Here is a 22,631-nt window from a genome sequence, read left to right as displayed (position 1 = left end):
TAAACTCCTTTGGATGGATTTTCCATCATCATTCACTGACCATGCTGATCTTGGTAGCTCTCACATGCTGGCTCAGGCATGACCCTCATGATCACCAGCTACAAAACGGGCTCAAATCCAGGATATTCACTGAGTCCTGCGGTCATATGGGTATGAGTTGCACAGTAGCCTGGAATAGTTCCTTTACCACCCTAAAAATCCCTCTTTGTTACCATCAAACTGAAGAATCTTCTTCCCACACTCATTTATGCACAACAAAAATTGCCCACCAGCAATACAGAGTCATTTGCAGGGCTGTGGGGAAAGACAAGTGTTTTCTGGGCTGTTCAAGTGGATTATTTCCAGTCCAGGTCAGTCCCAGGCTTATGTGCCCTTTGGGATATTTTTACCTTCACCATTTTTCTCACTCTTTTGCAGACAGCTCCAGCCAGTTTGGCCCAGTGAAAATGGTGTCATTTGTTACATTAACGAGATGGAAGCCTTGAGGTCATACTGGGTATACTGGGGAAAAACAGACCTCACCTCACAGAGGTACTTTACAGTTAAAATTCCTCAGATATTTCATAGTTAGTCAGTTTGCCTCCAAAGTAGAGCAAGTTGTTGTCTCCTCAAGGTAATAAGCCCCTGTTATCATTAGATATTTATTATCTCCAATCATTCCCTAAAGGCTCATGTTCAGCTTACAGACTTTTCAAAGCAGTTCTTCTGCTGGGAAGGCAAACGGCAAGTGTTGATCATCCTCATGCAGCTTCTGTTGCAGCTGCCACAGGGAGAGGCTGCAAAATCAGGCTCTGACAAGGTGGTGACAACAGAGAAAGAGTTCAGATAGCGTATACTCCCCCTACCAAAAAATAACTAATACTGATCCCCTTGCAGAGCTCATCAAGCAGATTATATGCATCTGCATTGCAGACACTATATTTGGTCTCACTGAGCTCTTTGCACTCTTGACTTCAGTGCTTTTAACCAAAAATGTTCACACTAAAGCTTCCCTCTGAGCATTCCATGTGGAGCATTCGTGCCAGGCAGGAAGCTGTAATGACAGGCATCAGGGACACGCACAAGGATGCCCAGCACTGATGAAGACATCAGCCTGGTGATCTTCCCCAAAGTGACATTCTGGGGCATATCAGAACCCAGCTCTGTTGTATTTCCTCTCATATATATTTTAGAGATATATTTTATTGATAAAGCACTCAAAGAAAAATTTACTTCGTAATGATACACCAAAATACTCTAAGACTATCAGTCCATCCCAGCTCTGTCTTCAGCACCCTTAGAGATCTTCAGTGCTTTTGGAGATTAGCACAAACTTTGCAAATTCTATATGTATTGATAGCCATCACAAGTTACATTTTATTTCTGTCTTTTATATCATTCCTCCCCTTGTAGTACCTTTACCTTGTTAGGTGCATGCTTCACAATCAGCAGATATGTTCATCGGCTACCAAGCTACAGGTTGACAGTTTGTCACATAATTATGATGATAGTCATTCTGAAGAGGGTTGTTTTTTTTTTTTTTGCCTTCAGCTAAATACTAGCTCTTTTTTCTCCAGTTCAGTAACCAACTTTTTCTTTCTCTTTTTCTCCCCCCCCTACCCTCCACCCATCTCAGGATGCAGCCTTTTTAAAACATAGAGATAAAAGCATCACTGATAGCAGTATGCTGATGGCCATGACAAGTTAGGCAGTATTTTTCCACAAACTCACAGGATCTGTTAAAAAAATCAAATTATTATTTTTCATCATCCCTTTTAAAGGGAGAGAAATGTAAGTGTACTCTCAGGCAGGGTGGCTCAATTTCTTCTCAGCATGGGCTACTCCCTTTTCCCCTTGTGCTGGCAGAACTTTCCATAGGGCAGAAACTACTTCTAGGCAGAAAATTCTGATTAAAAAGGCCCTTTTTATCTAAGAAGTGTCTCTTTTCCTGTACGTTGGAGCAGATTTCCCCCTTTCCATGGACTCAAACAGATTCCCTCCCATTTTGACATGAACCTGATGAGCAGTTTATTTAGCCAAGAGCAGAATAATTCAGTTATTAATTCGAAGAGGGTCAACTAGCTCTGAGAAGCAATTTGGGAGAATATTTTAATCCTAGGATTTGTCACTGCCTCCAGTAAATTTCTCCCTAGCAAAACCTGCCTGTTAAAACATGGGTGTTTTCCCCCATAGCTTTCAGAGATCAAAACTCATCAAAATCAGTTATTTATACTTATTTTGACCATAAAAATGCCTCGAATTTCACCTTTTCCTGTGCCCCTGATTAATTCTGAATCTACTGTGGGGAGTGTAGGCTTGGGCATCGAGGGGGATGTTTGCCAGCACATCCAACATTGCCATGGCTCCTCTTTCATCAGCCCCTCCCACTGTGCTCATACAAGGGCTTGGGTTCCTAAAGGCCAAAGAGGAGTTACTTGTGTGCTCAAAACCCATCCCTGCTCATCAGTACCTGTGAAGGCTCCTGGATTTGCCAAAAAATAATTTCAGGAGCTCTCAGAAAGATGCCAACCTCAGGCACATGCTTCTCAAAGCACTGGCAGAAATGGTGCCACCACCCATTTCCAGAGTTGTCTCAAGGGCAATGCCACTTGTCCCCAAAATGGGAAGAGCTGGCAGATGGAAGTACTGGGTTTGTATCTGCCTGTCATGATGGCTTGAAAGTTTTACCTAAACAGCCACCAGAGAAAACAAGCAAATGCAAGTGCCAGTCCCTGGCTGCAGTCCCTGCTTCCTCTCCTAGTGCAGCCTGTGTCCTGGGGGTGGGACACTCCCTTGGGAAGGGCAGGACACGTGCAGCTCGTAGTCAAGTGGGCCAGCTACCCAACAAGTGCTTGAGCTACATTGTGATGACAGAGGCCAGACAGTGACAACAGCAACAAAGCTGAAATATTTGCTTTTACTGGCAGTAGTCATTCAAAGCCCACACACAGCCAGGTACACCTCAGTAGGAGTGGAAAGTCTGGATGAAGAGGTAGATAGAGGCACTTTGCTGATCAGGACATACAATCTCCTTAGAGGTGTGGTAATTCAGGGATGCTGACCCAGTTAGTAATTTATGTCCTCCACTTGTGGGAAGCTCCCTTCTCAACACCAGGTACCATTTAGGGTTACCTACTTCTTCCTGTTCACTGGGTAGGAAAGTCTGGATGGTACTGGGAAGATGCAGATGCCCAAACTGGGGTGATTATTAATTCCAGGATTGGATCTACCCTCCTATAGCTACATCAGCCATATCAGAAGGCAGGCTGAGGCTGCAAGGGTGAGAGCCGCTCAGTAGCACTCATGGCTTGCAGCTGGAGGGTTGGGCAGAGAATCATCACACCGGGTGAAAGGTGTCTCCCGATGGCTGTCAAGGCACAGGCACTGCCATTGCCTGCTCCATTAAACACTAATGGGCTGGGGTTAGAAAAACCTGTAGTCTCCAGTCTGCTGGGAGCTGGGGGTGCGTGTGGGAGGGAGCTGTGGTTTACAGCCTTGATGAAAAGAGAAGGGATGAGCAGAACTGAAGGATGACATTTCTAGGGAAGCCAGAGGAAAAGAAAAATAGTTCTCATTAGCTTGAGGAAATGATCTGGCTGTAGGTATTTGCAGAAAGGTGTAGGAACAAAGTTTCTGGAAAGGCTTTCCAGAAGGGTTAGCAGGAAGGGGAAAGTAGGGAGAATCTGACTTTGATTTAATTAATGGACTAGACCTTAAAGCTTTAGAACACAAATTGCTCCCTGTGAGGGGCCTTTGGCTGCAGAAGGGAGGGAGCTGGTGCAGCAGCGTGACCTGACACTGCGGGGAGTCCAGCTCTGCTCACTCTGTTACCGTACATAAAGAAGGCAGCTCTTCCAGTTGTCAAATGGCCAAACAGTGTGTGGAAGCTGACTGTAGGTCATTATTCTGCTAAGGAAGGAAATTTTTCCAGGGTAGTAGTAAGGTGTTTTATCATCTGCAGAGTTTTGCTCATCAACTCTCTGACCCTTTCTGCTTTAAAAGCTCTGTTAAAGTTCACCCAAAGTTCTGTTTCTGTGGGGATGCTCCTCATTTTCTACCTGAAGGCTGAGAAAGAAATTGTAAACTCAGGTGTGACCTACAAACAAGCAGGTCTTCCTATTTCTGCTGTTGATTTTGACAAGTCCAGTGGCTGGGAGGGGATTAGCATTTAAGTGGGGGGAAATGCCACTTTGGCACTTAGCAGTTCAGATGCCAGTGCAGAATGAGCTGTGAAGTGGAAAAGTCTGAGTTAGTTTGAGAGCTGTGCCAAGAGCATGAAGTAATTGAAGAGGAGAGATGCTGGGTGTTGGTGCTGGCTGGGGGTTTGTAAGCTTGGACCTTATTATTTTTGGGAAAGGAGAAGGGGCAAATCCTAAATATGGCCTTCTAAGCACTTGAGGATATACATAGATATAGACTTAATATGTTTTAACATTTATGAGCCCATATTCTAGGGATTCTCCATCTAAGCTAAGTGCAATAAATGTACTGTGTCTCTCATCTGGTATGGGCTTCTGCAGGAGATCAGCAGCTTCTCTCCCATGAGCTGAACTGGGACCTCTTCTATTAGAAGTGCTGGTAATGAGACAAAGATCCTATTTCCCTGAGACATGAAGAGTAAGTGCTCTGCAAGATCTGGCTTTAGCACCAAGAACAATAGGATAGTAGGATCTCTTTCCCCATGACTGGAGGTGTTCAAGGCCACTTTGGATGGGGCTTGTAGCAGTGTAGTCTAGTGGAAGGTGTCTCTGCCCATGACAGGGGAGTTGGAACTGGAAGATTTTTGCGGTCTCTTCCAATCCAAACCATGAAATTTCACACCCTTTCCCTTGTGAGGGTAAAAATAGTTATTTTATATATTGAAGCAGTAATTTACAATGTTTTTTTGTCTGGGGCATTATCTTTGGTTGTGCAGAGTTCCATGCAAAGCAGCCACTTCTATCACAGAGCTCAGAAAGGCTGGTTTTGCTTAAACATTCTTATTTTACAATGTGCATCATGGTTTATGTACAGTGACAATTGCTCCTCACTGTGTGAACTTTTGGATTGCTGGGCTGAGCAAAATCTGCACAGTTTTCTTCTAAACACCTTTCTTTCTTACCATAACTCATTACTCACAGTGCACCACTATAATTTATAGATGGCTGTGCCTCGAGGAATGAAATGACCTCTGTCACTATCACATAAATAAGGCTTAGGAGTGCCAGGATTTTCATATCAGATGGAGTAGGCTTCTTACACAGTTTATATAGAAATAGTGGCATGTTATAGATTTATTTAAGGCTGCAATAGTTTCGTGAACATTATGCTGCCAACATTACTGTCTGAAATAACAAAATTGGAACCCAAAGATGGGAGGAAAAAAAGGACACATGATGGCTATTAAAAAATAACTGGCTGTTTAGTCAATACAAGTTCAGGAATGTCGACCGGTAAATCTCAGCTCTTTTCTAAGGTTTGACTGTGCATTAAAATATATCAATAGCTATCCTATTATGGGGCTGACCTATTACCTGGAGACTTTTTTACAAATAAAAAATAGCATAGATATCAATCACCTTTTAGGTGATTAAAAAAATATATCTTTTTGCTTCGCTGTAGTTTTTTTATCAAGAAATGAACAAAGATGCCAATTTCAGGCCATGAATGTGTCGAGACCAAATGCAGGTAGAGGTGAAGAGCTAAAAAGGTTAAAAAAAGGAAGCAGTTTTCAAACACTACAAATTCTGCATCCTTGGGGGCAAATTCTGTGTCCTGGTGAACAAATTCTGCACTGATTGCCACCAGTGCACCCTGGTAGCGCACAGCCATGGGGATGATATCACTGGGCTGTGCATGGAGAAGGGGAAACAGAACTGGAAAGTGCCCCCAGTTCATTGTCTCCTCTCTCATATGGCTTCTATCAGGGGAATCTGGCCTCTCTTTCATGCTACCTGAGAGAATAGTCTTCCACCTGCATCTTTCATGGGCAGGTGGAAGTTGCCAGCTGCCTCTGTGCAGTGGAGTTTGGTACTCAGGGTTTGATTCTCCTTTTAGTGCCATCACCTTTCCTCTGGGGTAGCCCTAGCAATGCTAAATTTCTTCAGATTTACACCACTGGAGGGGAGAGTCGTCTCCTTTGTGACTCCTATTAGACATCCAGACTAGGATGGAAAACAGGGTGAAATGTTTTTTTTAATCTTTATTCTGTAAAAGCAAATTCTCAGTTACAGCTGAAGCTTCATCGCTTGGTTTTTACCCATGATGATTTATGAATAATTATAATTAGTCAAATAGGCCATGAAGACCTTTAAAGAAATCTAACAAGGAAGAGAACATTTTAGTCTCACTAAACCCACTAAATTAAACACGTAGTTTCAGCAGAGGACAAAGAAGGGCTTACTGAAAACTTAATATAATAAAAATGGTCTTATAAAGATTTGGCAATGCTACTAGTTAACAGAACCATATTTTCTCTGAATCCCTCAGGATTGTTAAAACTAGATTTGAAGTGATTGCAAGTGAAATTATTTTGATGAAAATATCTCTTCATAACACAAACTTGTCTTAAACTGGCAGAATTATCTGTCTCATAATATGTGAGGGCATCATCAGTCAGATTCTGAACTCAGGAGGCATAATTATGAGAAGAAATGACAAAAACAATCCTATCTAGATTGTGCTGCTGTTATAAATGACTTATCCTTTCAAGAACTGGAAAAAAGTTTAGAATAATTTCTTCAACATCTATCTAGGGAAGGATGGGATTCACCTGTCTAGAAGAAGCAAGGGAATCTTTGGCACCAGTCTGGACAACTTGGTGAGGTGGACATTGAACTGAAGGACTCAGGGATGGGGTCTGAGGTGGCAACACTCCCACCCTTGAAACCAACTGGGGAATAAGCCAGGCCAACCAGAGCAGTGAGATACTGGGCCCAGTGCTGTTTAATGTCTTCATAAGTGGTCTGGAAGGTGGGATCAAGAATATCCTGACAGAGTTTGCCAAGGACACCAAAGTGAGTGGGGAATTTGACATTTTGGAAAGGAGAGCAACATGCAGGAAGACCCAGGTAGGCTAGAAGAGAGGGCTAATAAGACCCTCATGAAGTTCAGCAAGGAGAAATGCTTTTACCTTGTCTAGACTGTGCTTTTACCAAGAAAGTTTGGACCAGATGAATCTTGAAGTCTCTTCCAGCCTGGCATTCTGTGATTCCATGATCTCAAAGAAGAGCTGCAAAATGCCAAGACTATTTCCAACCTACTTTTAACACAAGACCATTATCCCTGTTTATTTCTTCAGTTTGTTGTAGCATCACTAATGGCCCTCTGCCTATAAAAGTTATGAACCTAATTTAACTTTAAAAGTCTTGTTTCTGTAGCATGAAAGGCCATGAATTCATACACAAGTCAATTTTTTTCACATCTTGTATTGGTTTCTGTTTTGTTGTTGTTGTTGAAACTAGATCTGTGTTGCTGTGTAAGCCATCAAATATACTTCTTAAAGATTGTTTTGTAATGAACTCTATCTTTCAGTGTGCTATTGAACCAAGAATTTGGAATCAGAGAGGCAGAACACCATGAAAAAGACCATAAAGTAAACCTCCCTCTATTTTAAAATGTGCTATCCTTTTTTTTCTGTGAAAAGATGTGATTGTGTCTCTGATCCATGGATATAAAAATTACTGAGTGCATATAGCTGAGCCTGCCTCTACTGCAAATTCTCACTCTTTCAAGATATGAAAAGTAACAAACAAAAATTGGCTCAGGCACATGTAGCTATCACTTATACAAACTTCATAGCATTAAAGCTGTACTGTAAGTGCAAATATTCAAGTCGCCTTTGGAAAGTAGTAAAATACCTTCCATGAATTTACTGCAATTCAAAGAAATGTTACAGGTCCTGAATCTGGTTAATGTTATTTAATAATCCTGTTATGAAACAGTTTCAGTACTTTCTAGTGCAGCAATTACAAGTATGAGGAGTGAGGAGCAGCATTAATAAAACCACAGGAAAGATTTAAGAAAGGGATCTGGTCCCCCCAAGTGTTTGACCTCTTTTTGCTGAAGGCAGGGTGGCATTACCGTGTCTCCCAGTCTGAGATTTGTGCCGTCCATCTCTACGTAGGAAAACGACTCCAGGGTGGTCTCCCGGTGGATCTGCTCTCTCTTGCCAGGGCTGGAGAGGCGTGACCAGAGCACCACGTACTGCAGGGGGGGGCTTGGAGGGAGGGTGGCTGTAGGTGCACTTCAGGTGGACACGACCTTGCACGAGCTCGGGAGTTATCACTGGTTGCAAAGACAGGCTTGTGAGTCTGTCTGGAAGAGGGAAACAAATGAAGGATGTAACACAAAATGTTATTTTAATGTTACAATTGTTCACCTCACACGAAGGTGTCAATATAACTAAAGGTGGGAGAAATGTTACATTTTATATTCCTGTGATTTATGAACCATGCAAGCGAGAAAATGGGTTTCGTGTGAAATGCAAAAATTGCTAATTGTGTACTCACTACCCACTGTTGCTGTAATATTTGACCTGCTTTTTTTTAATGTGTGTGTGTTGTTTGGTTTTTTTTTTTTTTTTTTTTTTTTTCAGTAAGAGAAATTTTGTGGAAATGAAGCACTCAGATTAATACAAATTAATTAGTCTGGCAAAGGCCATCAGCTTTGCATTTCCCTGAAGCGCAGCCTTTTGATCCAAGTTTTGCAATAAGCACAGAAGAGATATGAGAAATCGTTATGTTGCAGATGTAAACTGACTCTCAGAGAGCATCCAGCCCATATTGCCACGCTGTGAAGATCCTTTCCAGGCTGCTTTGGGATGTATCTAGGCCAGGTCTGCTCAGTTTAGTTTCCCTCTGCCCAGAATAATGTCACTGCTCTAAAAATACAGCCTGCTTTCTGCAGGCTTCAACAGGTAATGAAGTCTGAAACCTTTCTTCCTGTTAAACTCACCTAGAAAGTAGAAACAAAAAGATGTATAATAGCGTAGGGGGATGTTCTTTCATCTCTGGAGACAAGGACTCAAACAGAACATGAAGCTGGTTCAGATGCCTTGAAAGGATAAATTAAGTAACATTTTTGGAGGAGAAAATATTATGGGAGCCCAAGAGAATAAGTTATGAACAGAATGGAGAACCAATGTGTTAACATCTGTCCAGGGCAGATAACAAGAGGAAAGAAAAAGAAAGAAGTTACTTTAAATATGAGTAATGACCTGTTGTTTATATAGTTTTCTATTTTGTTTCTAAGAAAAGCTGCCTCAAGCTGTGGCTCACACCATGACTTTCTGCAGGAAATTATCCTAGAAGGACAGACTTAGGTGATCAGCTCATGGGAGAATGTGAGCGGAATTGCAAGCACAAATGCTGCTTTTCCCAGCTGTGTCTTTTCTGACAAGTTGTGAAGCTTTAAATTCATTTTGTTTTGCAGGTCAGGAGCACTGACCAGTGTCCTGCTCCCGAGCCTCCAGCAGAAGGGGCTGGGGAATTGACCCCTGCACGGAGCCGTGACGATGCCAGCTGGACCCGGTTCTGGGGCTGCGTGGGGCTCCTGTGGTGCAAAGTTTACAGCTGAATTTAAGACACTGAGGTAAAATCCCCCCAGTAAAAAATTTTGGGTGCTTTCCATGCGATGTATAATACTGCAAAAACATCCTAATGACAAGAAAAGGCTCGGGAGGACTGGCCCTCACTGAAATGTCGAGGAAAAAGGTGAAAGTTTCAACAGCAGTGGTAAGGAAAAGGCAGCAGTTCGGTGGTTTGGGATACATGGGAAGGGATAAGTTTTCTTTCATGAAAGGCAGATTTACATCACCAAACAGGTATGAATCAACAGAAAGGGCAAAATTAACCACCCAAAAGGTACTGGCAAAAAGTTCTTTGAACAAGGGTTGTGGAAATCTTATAGTTTATAAAAAAGCCAAGCTTAAACTGAAAAATGACTCTGTTCTGTTAAAAAGTAATTTCTGAGAAAGAATCAGTTTCATTTATTTTAATGGATTTTTTTATTTCAAATAGTGAATTAATCTCATATTCTTTGAGCCTTTCTTCCTTCCTCTTCTTCATGTGGGAATGTTAAAATATTGATAAAGATAAGAAAATAGTTATCTTTCTCTTTAAAATTTATTTAAGCTTGGATTTTGCCTCATTGAAAGCTGATAACTCTAGTTTCTCAATGTGTCATATCTCTGTCCAAAACACTGAAAGGAAAGTATAAAGGTAATTAATTTCATTTTTAGAAAGAAGTGGCTTTTCTGATGAAATCTATATGCACCTGAACATGCTCTAAAGTTCAGAAGGTTTAACTGAATGAGCAATTCCTTTCTGCTTTTCCTTTGTTTCCTAGCTACCAAACAGGGGATGCATCTCTTGTAGTAAGCTGAAAATTATTTCTGATGAGAACAATTATTTAAATGTCATGAAAAAGATGTTATCAGTTTGTGGGGTTTTGTTTTTTGGTTTTTGTTTGTTTTTTTTTTCTTACAGAGTTTCAGAATTATCTATTATCTTTTATTTTTTTTTTGGAGGGGGGGTTGGTACTAGATTATTAAAGATAAGAACAGACCTTAGAGACAGTATCCTGGATACAGTGCTTCACTACAGCTGAGATGCTTCCACTCTCTAGCTTTGCAACTTCAAGCCAAAGTGGAGCCAAAGACAGCAGGAAAGGTTACATGTGAGCTGTAACCAAGCAAAGAGCGTTTCAGTAATACACACCAGATTACATTTTGCACTGGTAATAAGAGCTATTCTTCAGGAACACCTTGGACTGCCACTGATTTATTTCCTACACGGTCTGCGTCTTACCGGGAGTGACACTTGACTCACAAGGTCACCGAGACATGCACTGCAGCACCAGGACCTTTGAACACCCAGTCTGAGAGGCATAAGTAATCTTATTGATAAATACCTCACCACCCCTCACCTTCAGCACAGTAGCCCATGCATCCTTGAGTGGGCTGCAGGAGGTACACAAAGAATTCCCCGCAGTTCCTGACGGCGACAGGTATCCGAAACAAGCAGCAGTCCCTGGTGCCCCCAAAGAGGACCTGCCAGGTGGCACAGGCTGTGAGCCTCTTGCTCTCTCCAGGAACTGGCAGGGACTCAGACTTCAGTGACAGCCACACTGGAGCTTGTGTCCCACATTTGTTCATCTGAGGATGCACACAAAAAAACCCATTTGGAGCAAGGGCTGTAAGACTCCGCGGAAAATCACTAAAAACCAAGAATCTAGTGTGGTGAACCCAGAGGATCAGAGAAAAGGATGTGTAGGTGGGGATGAAAACGTCTTGCTCAGTTTAGAGAAGTGACTTTACACAGATAAAACTCTCAAAGAACACAATAACTGGATTTCAAAGTACTTTCCTCTGGTTTTTGTTGGTTTGTATGAAAAAGATGAAAGTATATAAACAGGTCAGATCCCTTCCCTGGGGAGGGCCTTTGGGTCACATCAGCTGGCTGGACACATCTGTGGCAGAGGAAAGTAAAGGCTGACAGAGCATGAGGGATAAGAAGGTGTTAGGACCATCCTGAAGAAGCAGGTGATGCTCAGAGCATCACACCTCATCACCTGCCTACAAAACAGCTACAGTTTCAGCTGCCATGGTCCTGGCAGCTCCTCCCCTACCCTTACAGCAGGTACTAGACACATCTTTGGGGCCTGAACCTCTAACTCATTCTTGAGGAGAGACAAATATACAGGATGTACAAAACACATGTGCAGTATATGCACGATAATAATTTATCTTTTTTGTTTTTACTTTCAGGCTTTTATCTATTATCAAATTCCCTGAATACCCTGAATGCAGGAAATCCCAAAGCAGAAGGAGTTGGTCCTAAGTGGTTTAAGACTGATTTCCTTCTCCCAGCTTACAGAGGGATGTTCAGGCATCTCAAATCTCAGCTGCCCTCTGTACCTGCACTTCCCACTGACTAAAGGAACATGATTCTCCAAGGCTGTCTTTAATTTAAGTACCTCAGTGAGGAGATTAGATATAATCAGAGCCTTATTAAATATACAAAACCAATTACAATGGTGACTCGTTATTCTGCATCATTACCTAGCATTTACCAATATGCAAAGCACAGAGGTATTTGAGCTAACGTTCAAAAATTATTACCAAATACTGACAATAATTTAAGTCTCAGACAGCCCTATTCAGCAGAGTGTGACTGCTGCATTCATTTTGCATTTCTTCAACCAGAGATAGTGAACCATCTCTACCAGTCTGAACTGGGGAACAGGTTCCTCCCAGTGTGAATGTTTGGCTATAAATCACGTTGAAAAAAACCCCCAAAACAACCCCACCATTTTTTCCTGTTGGTCCAGGTTTGCTGTTTCACTTTTAAGATCAAAAGTTGTTTGTGACAGCAGAGGAAGCACTGAAAGTTAAAGGATACATTTATTGAGTCATGCACCAGTGCCCTCCTGCAGTTTGAATTGTATCTGGGAGTCACATGAGCCAGAATGCAGAGTCAGGGGACTGGGGGTGCACACCCACAAAAGGAAGGGTGTTTGAAGAAGATCAAGCTTATGGCATGACATGGTCTGATTTCCATTTGGATCTAATTATTTTCAGGCTTCTAAAACCAAGGACTCCAGAGAGACACCACTGAAATTGCCCAAAGTTTTTTCCCCCTGAAATGTGGCAGCAGCCGAGCAGAGGGGCTGACCCTGCTCTCCTGTTTCGTGTCCTGGTGCTCTTGCAGAAGGCACCAGAGCTCACACAATGTAGCTGGTCCCTGGGGAGGAGCAGCGTGCTGTCATTGTGCTAACAAAGGAGAAGAGGGGATTGACATGAAAATGTTTTTAGGTGGAATTTGAGGGCAATCCCTTCCCTTTCTTTCTTTAAAAGTCACTTTGTGTGTAACTTTTTAAGAGGTTTGTTCTATTTATTTATTTACAGCTTTAAGGGACACAGATGTTCTCTGAGCTGGGAAATATACAGATGACAGGAATTTGTTGCATACTGATGAACTCTTGACCTAGAGTGTGAGATCTGGTGAAGTAGCATGTTTCCAAAGCACATTTATGAGCATACACTTGTACTGAAAGGACCCAGGAGAACAAAATAACCGATATCCAGTGGAGATGTATGGGAACAGACAGAAGGATGGGAACTAGAGCTCAGTGGTCTCTGTTTAATGCTCTTCTTGATGAGATATTTACACCTGGAATTTCCTCTGACACAAGGAAAGTGCAAACTGCAGTGTCTCTGCATGTATGAGTAAAGATTGCTGGATTGGAACATTATTTTTGAAATTACACTAAAATGCAGGTATTAGCTAGTGCACCCTGATGGTGTTTTGAACCACACAAGACAGGAAAAATAAGAGCTGTGGTAGCAGAACAGCAGGGAGGAGTGAGTGCTGGAGCTCAATAGGTGTGTACAAGCTCACAGATCCTTGAAAGAAATGGTCTGGAAAGGAGACACAGCAGAGCCCACCCATTCCTCCCACAGCACTCCTCTGCTCCTACTGATTCCATGGCTGCACTGGAACTCACTGTCTGAGGAGGAGGAGGAGAAGGGATGCTGGCATCACACTTGCCATGGCAAGCATTCCCAGTGCTCCTAACATCCCTGCAAAAGGCTGTTGCCACCATCTACTGATATTTGGATGCTGAATAGTGATTTTCATCATTTTGAGGTGACTCGATCTCCTGAAACTACCTGTGGTGTCAAGACACATTCACACCTGTGTCTCAGCAAACTGAAAAAATAATCTCAGGATTTTCTGTAACTGACCTTTTGCTGCTGAAAATAAGCTATTGTGTCCATGTGATGCTGCCTTTACCAATGTCACTGGAGCCAACATGTCAGTGCTGATCCATTGTGGGTGTGACTGTTGGGCTGCCTCTGGCCAGGCACAGGCAGTGCCTCAGTTTCTCTGGTTGCTGCCTGACCTTGGGCAAATAAATCACTTACTCTCTGTGTACCTGGCTTCCTTATCTCTCAACCAGAGGTGGAGGTGGCTGAGATGGTAACAGTACTTCCCTGCCTTGAAGCAGTGCTGAGAAGATAATTCATTAGTGAGATACCCACCTATCTGCTGTGCTGTGGGCCATGTAGATAAATAGACAGATGTGAGTTCATTCTGGCTGTGAAAAATGACAAAAAGCATTCCAAACATAAAAGTGAGTCTGTATCCCTTGTTAACGCAGAGAGGAAGAAAAATAAAATGCTGAAATAAGAGGAGGGTGATTTTCTCCCTCTGTATTTATCCTCGCCACAAGTCTGTGAGCCATTTCAGCGCTTGAGAAAGTATGGATTAGCATCACTGACGTCAGCCCCAGCACTGTGTGCAGGCTTCCTGATAACCCCCCGCTGGCATCTCCGGTACCCTGGATTTGTCCTGGCAAATCCTGCACTGAAATCGCATGAGCCAGACAGTTCCTTGTGTAACGTGCACAAATTACAAGCAATAATCAACCCTTCTGACAGATTTTGCACCCAGGAATAGTCAGACTGTGAGACAGAAAGTTATTGTAACAAGCTATAATGCAGTATTACAGGCTGGCCAAGTAAGAATTTTGTTATAGATTGGGTATTTCTATTCTCCTGGCAGCTCTGTGGCATACATGAATTTATTTTCTTCTGCAAGCTGCATACTGTCCGTCTGAGTCAGGCAAGTTGCCCCACACAAGCTGAAAGGATTTGCTGCATGAGGCCTCTGTAAATTAGAAGACAGTTATAAAAACAAAGTCTAGGAGAAGAGGTTTCAAAGAGCCAAAATTTTTGAGTCCCAGCTGTGGTAAAATTAGCATTAAATTTTGTAGCTGTCATAGGGCAAAGTAACCAGAAAATTAAATATAGAGGTAGTAAATGATTGGCATTTAGGATAGAGCATTTATCTGCAATACCTACAGCTACTGATGCTCTAAGGATGTTGTAAAGCTGTGGGAATCTCACACCATAATTCAGCAGCATTTCCAAAAGGAAGAGGAATTACACAGCTGCCTTCACACAGGAGCAAACTGCACAAGTTTAGGCATCCAGTGACACAGCTTGCACAAAGGAGAACTCTAACACAAAAGGGAGATTTTAGGCTGTTGCCAAGTTTCTTTAGTATCCTTGCATACTTTATCCAATTATTGTTAAGTGGTGTTTTTAATCTTCAAAGTATTTTGTAAACCTTACCTAATTAGTCTTCACAACACCTCTATGTGGCAGGTAGGCATTCATTAAGTATTTTTGATTCATAATTAGTCACCAGCTAATCATTTAAATACTCCAGTTTAGCAAACCTAAATAAAAAAAAAATAAAATTTGTTCCCTCTGCCAAAACAAGGAGACAAACCATTATTGTTTAATCCAATGATGTCTCCTTCCATTAGGTTGGAGTTGGGAGTATCAACAAGTTTGATTGATTGAACACTACAGTTCTTCATAATTGCACAAAGAAATCAAGCTTGATTGTTCTCGTCACTTGGGTATTGCTGAAATTATGCTGTTAAAAATAAGTAGCACCATATGTGAGAAATGCATTGTTTTAGTTGGATGGAGATGGAAGGCTTTTTGGTGTGCTGCTGGTTGGCAGTTAAAGCATTGTGATTTTGCATCTGTTATCCACTCAAAACTTTACTTTGCCTTTTTTTTTTTAAATTTCTTTGTAGCAAGTTAAAGTAAATATTTTTTTTTTATTTCAATCTGAGCCCAAACTCCACAGTTTACGTCAGGAATATCTGTAGTAGCAATTAAACTGGTGCCTGTCTTGTGTTTTCTTTTAAGCACACGCCTCTGAACAATAGAGGCTGTAATTGTAATTTCTACAGGAGGCTTTTTGTATGTCTGAAAAACAAATAAGGAAAACAAAGCCTCTTCATACCTACCATTATGATTTGGAATATTCACATACATGTGTGAGAAAGAGAATTACGGATGAAATAATACCTTGAAAGTGTCACTTTCTTTTAAATTCGTAGAACAATTGCAAAGTAAAGTAGGGTTGGATCCAGAGCAAAGCAAAAATTGAAACAAAATGCTAAATTAATAGTATGCAGCTGAGATATTGTGTTTTTATTGTGAGTATAAAATGCTCTACAACAGGTTAAAGAGGAGGGAATTAAGCTGAGTATGGGAAAAATAAACCTTCTCCTTCTCCAGAGGCTGAAATATTAAGCATCATAGGCAGGTTAGATTTGGAGAGCTTTAACATGACCTTGTTTTATACACCAAAGATTAGCATGTAAACCTATGTTTGAGCCTAGTACATATATATAAAAGTAAATTTGTATTGTTGAAAATGCAACTGTTGAGAAAACACCAGCCCTTACTGTGTAACATGTCCCTGTGGTTACACTTATACAGTGGTACATGTATTTAGAGCATATAAAGATTTGGAGATGGTTTTGCTGATTTAGAGGATCAAATTTCTGAAGAAGGGCATTGGAAGTAATATTGGTGCACTATCATAAGCAGATATTACTGGGCATTTCCCAAACAGAGCGTTGTACCCGTAACTAACCTGTAGGAAAGCTTGTTACAGAACTGTGTATGCCAAAAATTACAGTCACAGGACTGGCTCATGGGGGACAAATTACTTTAAAGTGTTATACAACCCATATCTGAATCCAGAAGCCCCTGAACCAAGGGTTGCTGGGGATTGTTAATGTGCAAAGGTGAAATTATTCTCCCATTCCTGCAGTTCCCTCTCGAAAAACACATTCAGCTGCTGATGAGGACAAGCACCTGGGACCAGTGGACCTCCATGGTAAGGCAAGAGGTGACTGAAGGCTTCTACCATGCCTGTCAACAGGACTGCAGGAAATGGAGTGAACCAAAGGGCTACCTTAAGATGGGAGGAAACCAAGAGTAGAGCGATGGCTGCTCTGAGAGGTTGAATTTGAGCTGACAGGACCTGGTGCTGTGCCTGAATGTTTTTGCCACCCCAGCAGTGGGTGTGCAGTGATTTTTGTTAGCGGTGACTTAACATTTGCATTAATCTCTCCTCTCAAGAAATATGGTACCAGGAATCCTCTGTTTCAGAGCACAAGTGTTTGATAATGGCAGTTGTTCCAGTAGTGATCCTGTTTTTAATCCCTTTCTTTTTAGCTTATTGTTTTCTGTGTGCAATTGACTACTCAAAGCTGAAAATATGAGCTTTGTTTGAGAAGGAATGAAGCCGACTCGTGTGTGTGGTATCAGGAGTATCATTGCTGGCTCCAGAATCAATTACTCTTTGCATAATCAAGTTCTTAATTGATATTTTTCCTTAAAATTGCAGAGTATGACTCATGCTTTTTTACCCCCATGTAAATGAGGGGAAAAAGTGCATTTGCAGCCCTGTTTCTGGCTTTGTTGTGAGTGTGGTGTGGCATTTGCTTTACAGGCAGCAGCGTGCGCTGCTCCGCTGTAATCCACAGATTGATCTTTTATCTGACTGTGGAGCAGATTTTCAATAACAGTGGTGTGTTATGTTCTGTCGCACTTCCTTTTAGTGTTTATGCCTCTCATGGGGCTTGCCCATATGTACATGTATACAGATGTATGCATATAACCTGTGTAATTTTAATTCAGAAGCTGAAATTTCTGTAATTGATGTATGTTTGTATGTTTTTCCCATATTGGCTGTTAAATACTCCTCTGTATTTTTAATAGATTCTCTGTTGAGCTCTAATTTTACTATCACTGGTGTTCTTCCTCTGAAGGTCATTTTACTACTAGGTCTGGCCACGTCTGTGCATTCTTTCTTGCTCCTTAGAACACTCCCTTAATCTTAGTAAAAGCTTCCCTATGCTTTCTTCCTTTAATGTTTTTGCCTTTCACAGAGAATTGGGCAGTTCTTGAAGAACAAACTGTTGTTTGTGGTCTGCAGGCAGCAACCTCAGTACCTGGGGATCCAAAATTTACAAGTTTGTGTTGCTTTTCTACTAGAATATGGTTTTAGATGGGGAAGTGGCTGTGGCCAAGAGAGCACGCCCAGAATCTGGTAGTTGCTGTGCCTCTGTTGGGAGAACAGGAGGAAAGATGAGGAAGAAATAGAGGGAGGAAGGTCAGGATCATTCGTTACCCTCTCCACCCCCCTGAGAAATTCAGCAGGCAAAGCCTAAGTTGGAAAGCTGTTTCAATCAAAACCATTTTACCACTGGAGGAATGAGTTTACATACAGCAGTCGGATTCAAGGGGTAGAGAGTTCAGGAATACAATTAACATTTTCACTTTCTGTGACACAGAAGCTTTTGGGTTTTTCTTCTGTCTTTTTCCCCTTTGTTTTCCACTTTTTTATTAAATTAGTACATGAGAAGCAGCTCCTTAATAGCTGTTACTCGTTTTTCATTGTGAAGTTTGCTGTGGCTCTCAGCTGTGACAAGGTTGTAGTCTGGGGCTCTCACATCTTTATATGACCTGGTTCTCCTCTCTGTTGAATATAATACTTCCTATACCTATGAAACTACATGCTGTCAGAGCCATATTTTTATTGTGGAGGGTTTTTTATGGCAAGACTCAGAACACAGGCATTGAGAGCCTGTCTGGAGGAGTCAGCTAGCCCTGCCTAGGACGCACAGCCTGTTCTGGGTGCTCACCTCCCTTGTGTACCCCCAGCAGGTGCCACTTGTCCTCCTGCAACTCCCTGCCACACTGGGAAGGACGTCTAAATTTCCATTAGGATTTAAATCCCTAAGCTCAATTGGGTGACAAGAGCCTTTACCTACTAACATTTTGACTTAAGAAGTTAATCTTATCCACTGATAAGCAGCTAATTGTATCGAGCTGGTATCAACAGGGTATCACCAGGCATATATTTTACAAGATGCTGGAGTAATGTACTTTTTAATTCTCCACCCACATTGTCAGGCTTTATGTGGTCTCTTTTCTCTTCTATCTGTTCAGGGCTTTGTCTTTGACTTGTTTAATTAAAATCAGCTCACTCCAGCCAGACTGGAATGTCCAATAATAACAGCTTATTAAGGAGTGAAAGCTGTGCAGTTATTAATTTAAATTATTTTGTTCCAGAGGTTTTGCTCAAGTTAAATGGAAAACCAAATTAAACAATGATTTAATTAAGTGGAAGAGATAGAATGTAGAGGTAGATTTAGAAGGTGAAAATCTAAAAGAAGCGTATTCTTCCATTTATGACATCTAACAGATGTAATCCTTCATCAGCATGGTGAAGCAGAGATTTACCGTCATTCAGAGGATAATGAAGAAACCAATGGCAAGCATTATGTTACAAGATAAGAAACTAAACCAATGAATATAGGTCCACAAACTTGAATAAAAAACTCCAGAGAAGAGGTTAAAAGAAACAAAGCATGTATTGTTGAAAAGAAATCTGATACAGTCAAGCATTGCCACAAGCTCAAAATTTCTGAAATAAAATGACAAATTAAATAATATTATAGAACATATATAAACTTATAGAGCAATTTGTAAAAATATACTTCATAATGTGTTGGTATATGCAAGGATGACCTGCCATGAAATTAATATTTCAATAGTAATCCTGCCAATTTATTCATGTTAATTAGATTTATGGTCTGTGTGTGAAGCGAGTTAGAAATCCCACAGAAATAACAGCTCTCTCTTAGCATTTCCTTAAATGTTAGATTATTAAGATATACTTCTATTGTGATGAGCTCACAGGTCCATTTTGAATGGATATAAATCATATTTTGATAATTTTGAGAGGTTTCTCCAGCTTGGGTAGCATTACCTGATACCAAATCTCCTGGCACTCTAGTTTGAATATTTAATTTCTAAAGTAATTTAGGGAAATTAGTTTATTATTTTCAGAATAATGTTGTTTAACTATGTGTTGAAATTATTCTAACCTCCTGCAGCTGAGCTATCTGAGGTGGCAATGGCTTTAGCTGGGGGCTCAAGTTGATCTGGAAACAACTATTGCAAGTTAAATGTTATTGTCATAGAGATTAAACACATATAAACCCAATAATTATCTTATTGGTTTGTCTCTTTTAGAGAGTAGTCTTATGTGGTGGAGGGCTTTTGGCTCTGGAAAGCCATTAACATACTTATGAGACTAAAGAATGCAAGAAATGGTAACAGCAGAAAGAGACTCAAATTTAGCTTATCCTTCTGTATCACTACAGCTCTCTTTAAATAATCACCTTTTCTGATTTTTCCCTTCTGATTTTGTAAGAAGAACATATTCTTAACTCACAATAAATTATGTGGGGAAAGAGCCAGGTCGCAGAATCCATTCTTAAAGCAGTTGCTTGGAAAAAATACAACTTCCAGTGACATATGTGGATTAATAAATATCTCCCTTTAGAGCTGGTAAACACCTGGTTTTATATTTGAATATTTCCTAGTGCACAGAGGTCCTAGTCTCTGACTTGGATGTGACAGTGCTACTATTGTTGTTGATTTTATTGTTGTGGTTGTTGCTGTCGCTGTTATCACTGTCATTATTATCATCATTATCATTATTAGAGTGGTTGTCCCACTGCCACTCACTCATTGCAGTCTACTGGGATGGATAGACAGGAAAACTACACCAAAGGGTTTATTCAAGTTCCCCGGGGTTAAGTGCTCAAGTTTTACTGACTTCGATGCACCTGGTTGGCATCTCCGCGGGCCTGCCGTGGATCAGGAAGCGGTACCATGCTGGTGGCAAGGAGTGGTCACACACCAGGTCCTCAACTGCTGTTCTCTGCAGCTCCAGGGAGTCGAACCTGGTGCTCCGGTAGGGATTGTGGAGGATCCGGTGTCCTTCTGGTGAGCACTCGGGAGCTGGACAGGGCAATGATTAAACAAGTTAAATCAACTGGGTACTGTTAATAGATGCTTAAAGAGGGCTATGTCCTTTTATGTTTAGATTCAGTTCAGGATTGGGCTAATTTTCGAGGCAAACACCAGGAAAAGATCAAATTTGGAATTAAATATGTAGAATTGTAAGGTTGGTAACATAAAGATATTAGTTGTCTAGATTTTCATCATATCTGAATCAAGACCAGAAACCTTATCCTTTTAACATGATTTCAGCCTACTTTTAGTGATTAGCAGAGTCACTCCTCCTCAGAAATTAAGTCATGTTTTGAGGTTCCAAAGCCCTGTGACCTTTCAAAATATATGCAGGTTTAATTGTAATTTAATTTTTCTTTTATTTTACTATATGCATGAGCATTTTAAACATGGTATAAATTGATGGTCAAGCATAAAGGTGCACTTCACATACTTTTAAATATGTTTTTAGAAGAATGAGAACACGAAACGCTAAAAAGGGGGAAAATAAATGATGTTAAAACAACAGTACAGATTTTTTAGAAATCAGCTCAAGTTAGGCCTTCAAATATTCAAGCTACAAGTAAGACTCACTTGAAGCATAAAGCCAAATACATCAGAGCTTCTATGTGTGCACCTCAAAGTCTGAATCAAACCTGCTGCCCTTTGGCATGTGTTTGTTTACTCACTTGCCCTGTTTATTTTCATGCAACTCTCGATTTTTTTATAGAATATTTGGTTCTTTACTTATCACCTAATAAAAAGAAGCCTTGCAATGATTCTTTTAGAAGTTCAAAGAGCTGATCATGTAGAAAAAAGGGTCTTTTCTTGGTTATCTGAGACATTTCTTGATGAGGCTAAGTCTGTTTTCACTGTGTCAGCAGTGATAGAGGGTCACAGGAGCAGACCGAGGTGGCGCTGCTCTGCATCAGCAACAGAAGGCTCAGCTAATTTCTTGCTGCAGTAATCTTTAATTGCTAATGATGATGTAAGAGGCAGAGGCCACACTGCAGGAATTGCACAACCTGGCAGTGAGCAAAATCCCCTTTTTGTTGTAAAAAGATCTTATTTATGTTACAGCGTTGACAGAGAATAAGACCCCTCCCCATAACATAATTTTTCAAATGTCACTTTTCAGGTTGTGACTCTGCTTTAATATTATGCCAGTGGTACTCTGAAACACATTTATCATTTTTATTTTATTGACAAGATACTCAGAAGGTCAAAGTCAATCCATTTATGGAACTATTTTTAAAGATTATTTTGATTGTGCCAAAGGCAAGGCAATGGTATACAAGACGAATGGGGACAAAATGTAGCATAACAGAGCCTTTATTGCAATTTTCAGGGAACTAAACTGTCAAAGCCATTGCAATTTCAATGCAAAATTCTGCTGAATTAATACAATTACCTTTTTAAATAAAAAAGAAGCGCCCTAAGCTTTTCTTTTCTACAGGTAAGAGCCATTTTAGAGAGGGAACGCTGGGAAATATTGCTCCTCTAATTAAATCTGGGATGTGATTCCCTTTCTCAGAAGTCCTTTCTGGGGACCACATGGAGACTGTCCTTTGCTAATTCCAACCCAAGGGAAGAAGTGACATTTCAGCAGGCCAACTATTTTACTCAAATGAAAAGTTTACCCATATTTAAAAACCCTTAAAAAAATGCAGACCCTTGCTGACCCCTTCAATATCACTCAGTGCTTCGGGAGTGTTAATGGGAACAGAATCTTGGCTTGTGATGCCTTTTGCTTGCCTGAATTAGCTTCTTTCTGAACAAAAGACAAAGGAGTCTGAAAGTAAACAGCTCTTTGTACAGTACTGCCACAGGAATCCTGCAAAAACATTGTAATATAATTAATTGCATTCACTTTCTCAATAATAATAATAATATCAAATAGTGCCTTTAAATGTAATTAATAGCCTTCTGCTCAATACATATTAGTTATAATTCACATTCACACCACATGTTGTGGTCTTACCAGTGA

General features: G+C 40.9%; 1 protein-coding gene and 1 long non-coding RNA gene across 2 annotated transcripts in view; one reads left to right on the top strand and one right to left on the bottom strand.

The window, feature by feature from the left end:
* Nucleotides 1-11,910, top strand: part of LOC113953325 — a 40,465-nt gene extending 28,555 nt beyond the window's left edge. The window contains exons 4-5 of the long non-coding RNA XR_003529842.1: nucleotides 9,391-9,549; nucleotides 11,726-11,910. This is a non-coding gene — a long non-coding RNA (uncharacterized LOC113953325). The remainder of the gene's footprint in view (nucleotides 1-9,390; nucleotides 9,550-11,725) is intronic.
* LOC113953324 (von Willebrand factor D and EGF domain-containing protein-like) overlaps nucleotides 1-22,631 on the bottom strand; it is a 175,189-nt gene that overhangs the window by 117,051 nt on the left and 35,507 nt on the right. Inside the window, 4 exon segments of the mRNA XM_027656358.1 lie at nucleotides 8,041-8,175; nucleotides 8,177-8,274; nucleotides 10,885-11,113; nucleotides 20,469-20,653. Coding sequence (XP_027512159.1) covers nucleotides 8,041-8,175; nucleotides 8,177-8,274; nucleotides 10,885-11,113; nucleotides 20,469-20,653 — 647 coding nt within the window.

The sequence above is a fragment of the Corapipo altera genome, unplaced genomic scaffold, assembly GCF_003945725.1.
Source record: "Corapipo altera isolate COAL_440 unplaced genomic scaffold, ASM394572v1 68, whole genome shotgun sequence".
Classification (NCBI taxonomy): domain Eukaryota; kingdom Metazoa; phylum Chordata; class Aves; order Passeriformes; family Pipridae; genus Corapipo; species Corapipo altera.
The sequence above is the reverse complement of the archived record's forward strand: the minus strand, read 5'-3'. Positions and strand labels throughout refer to the sequence as shown.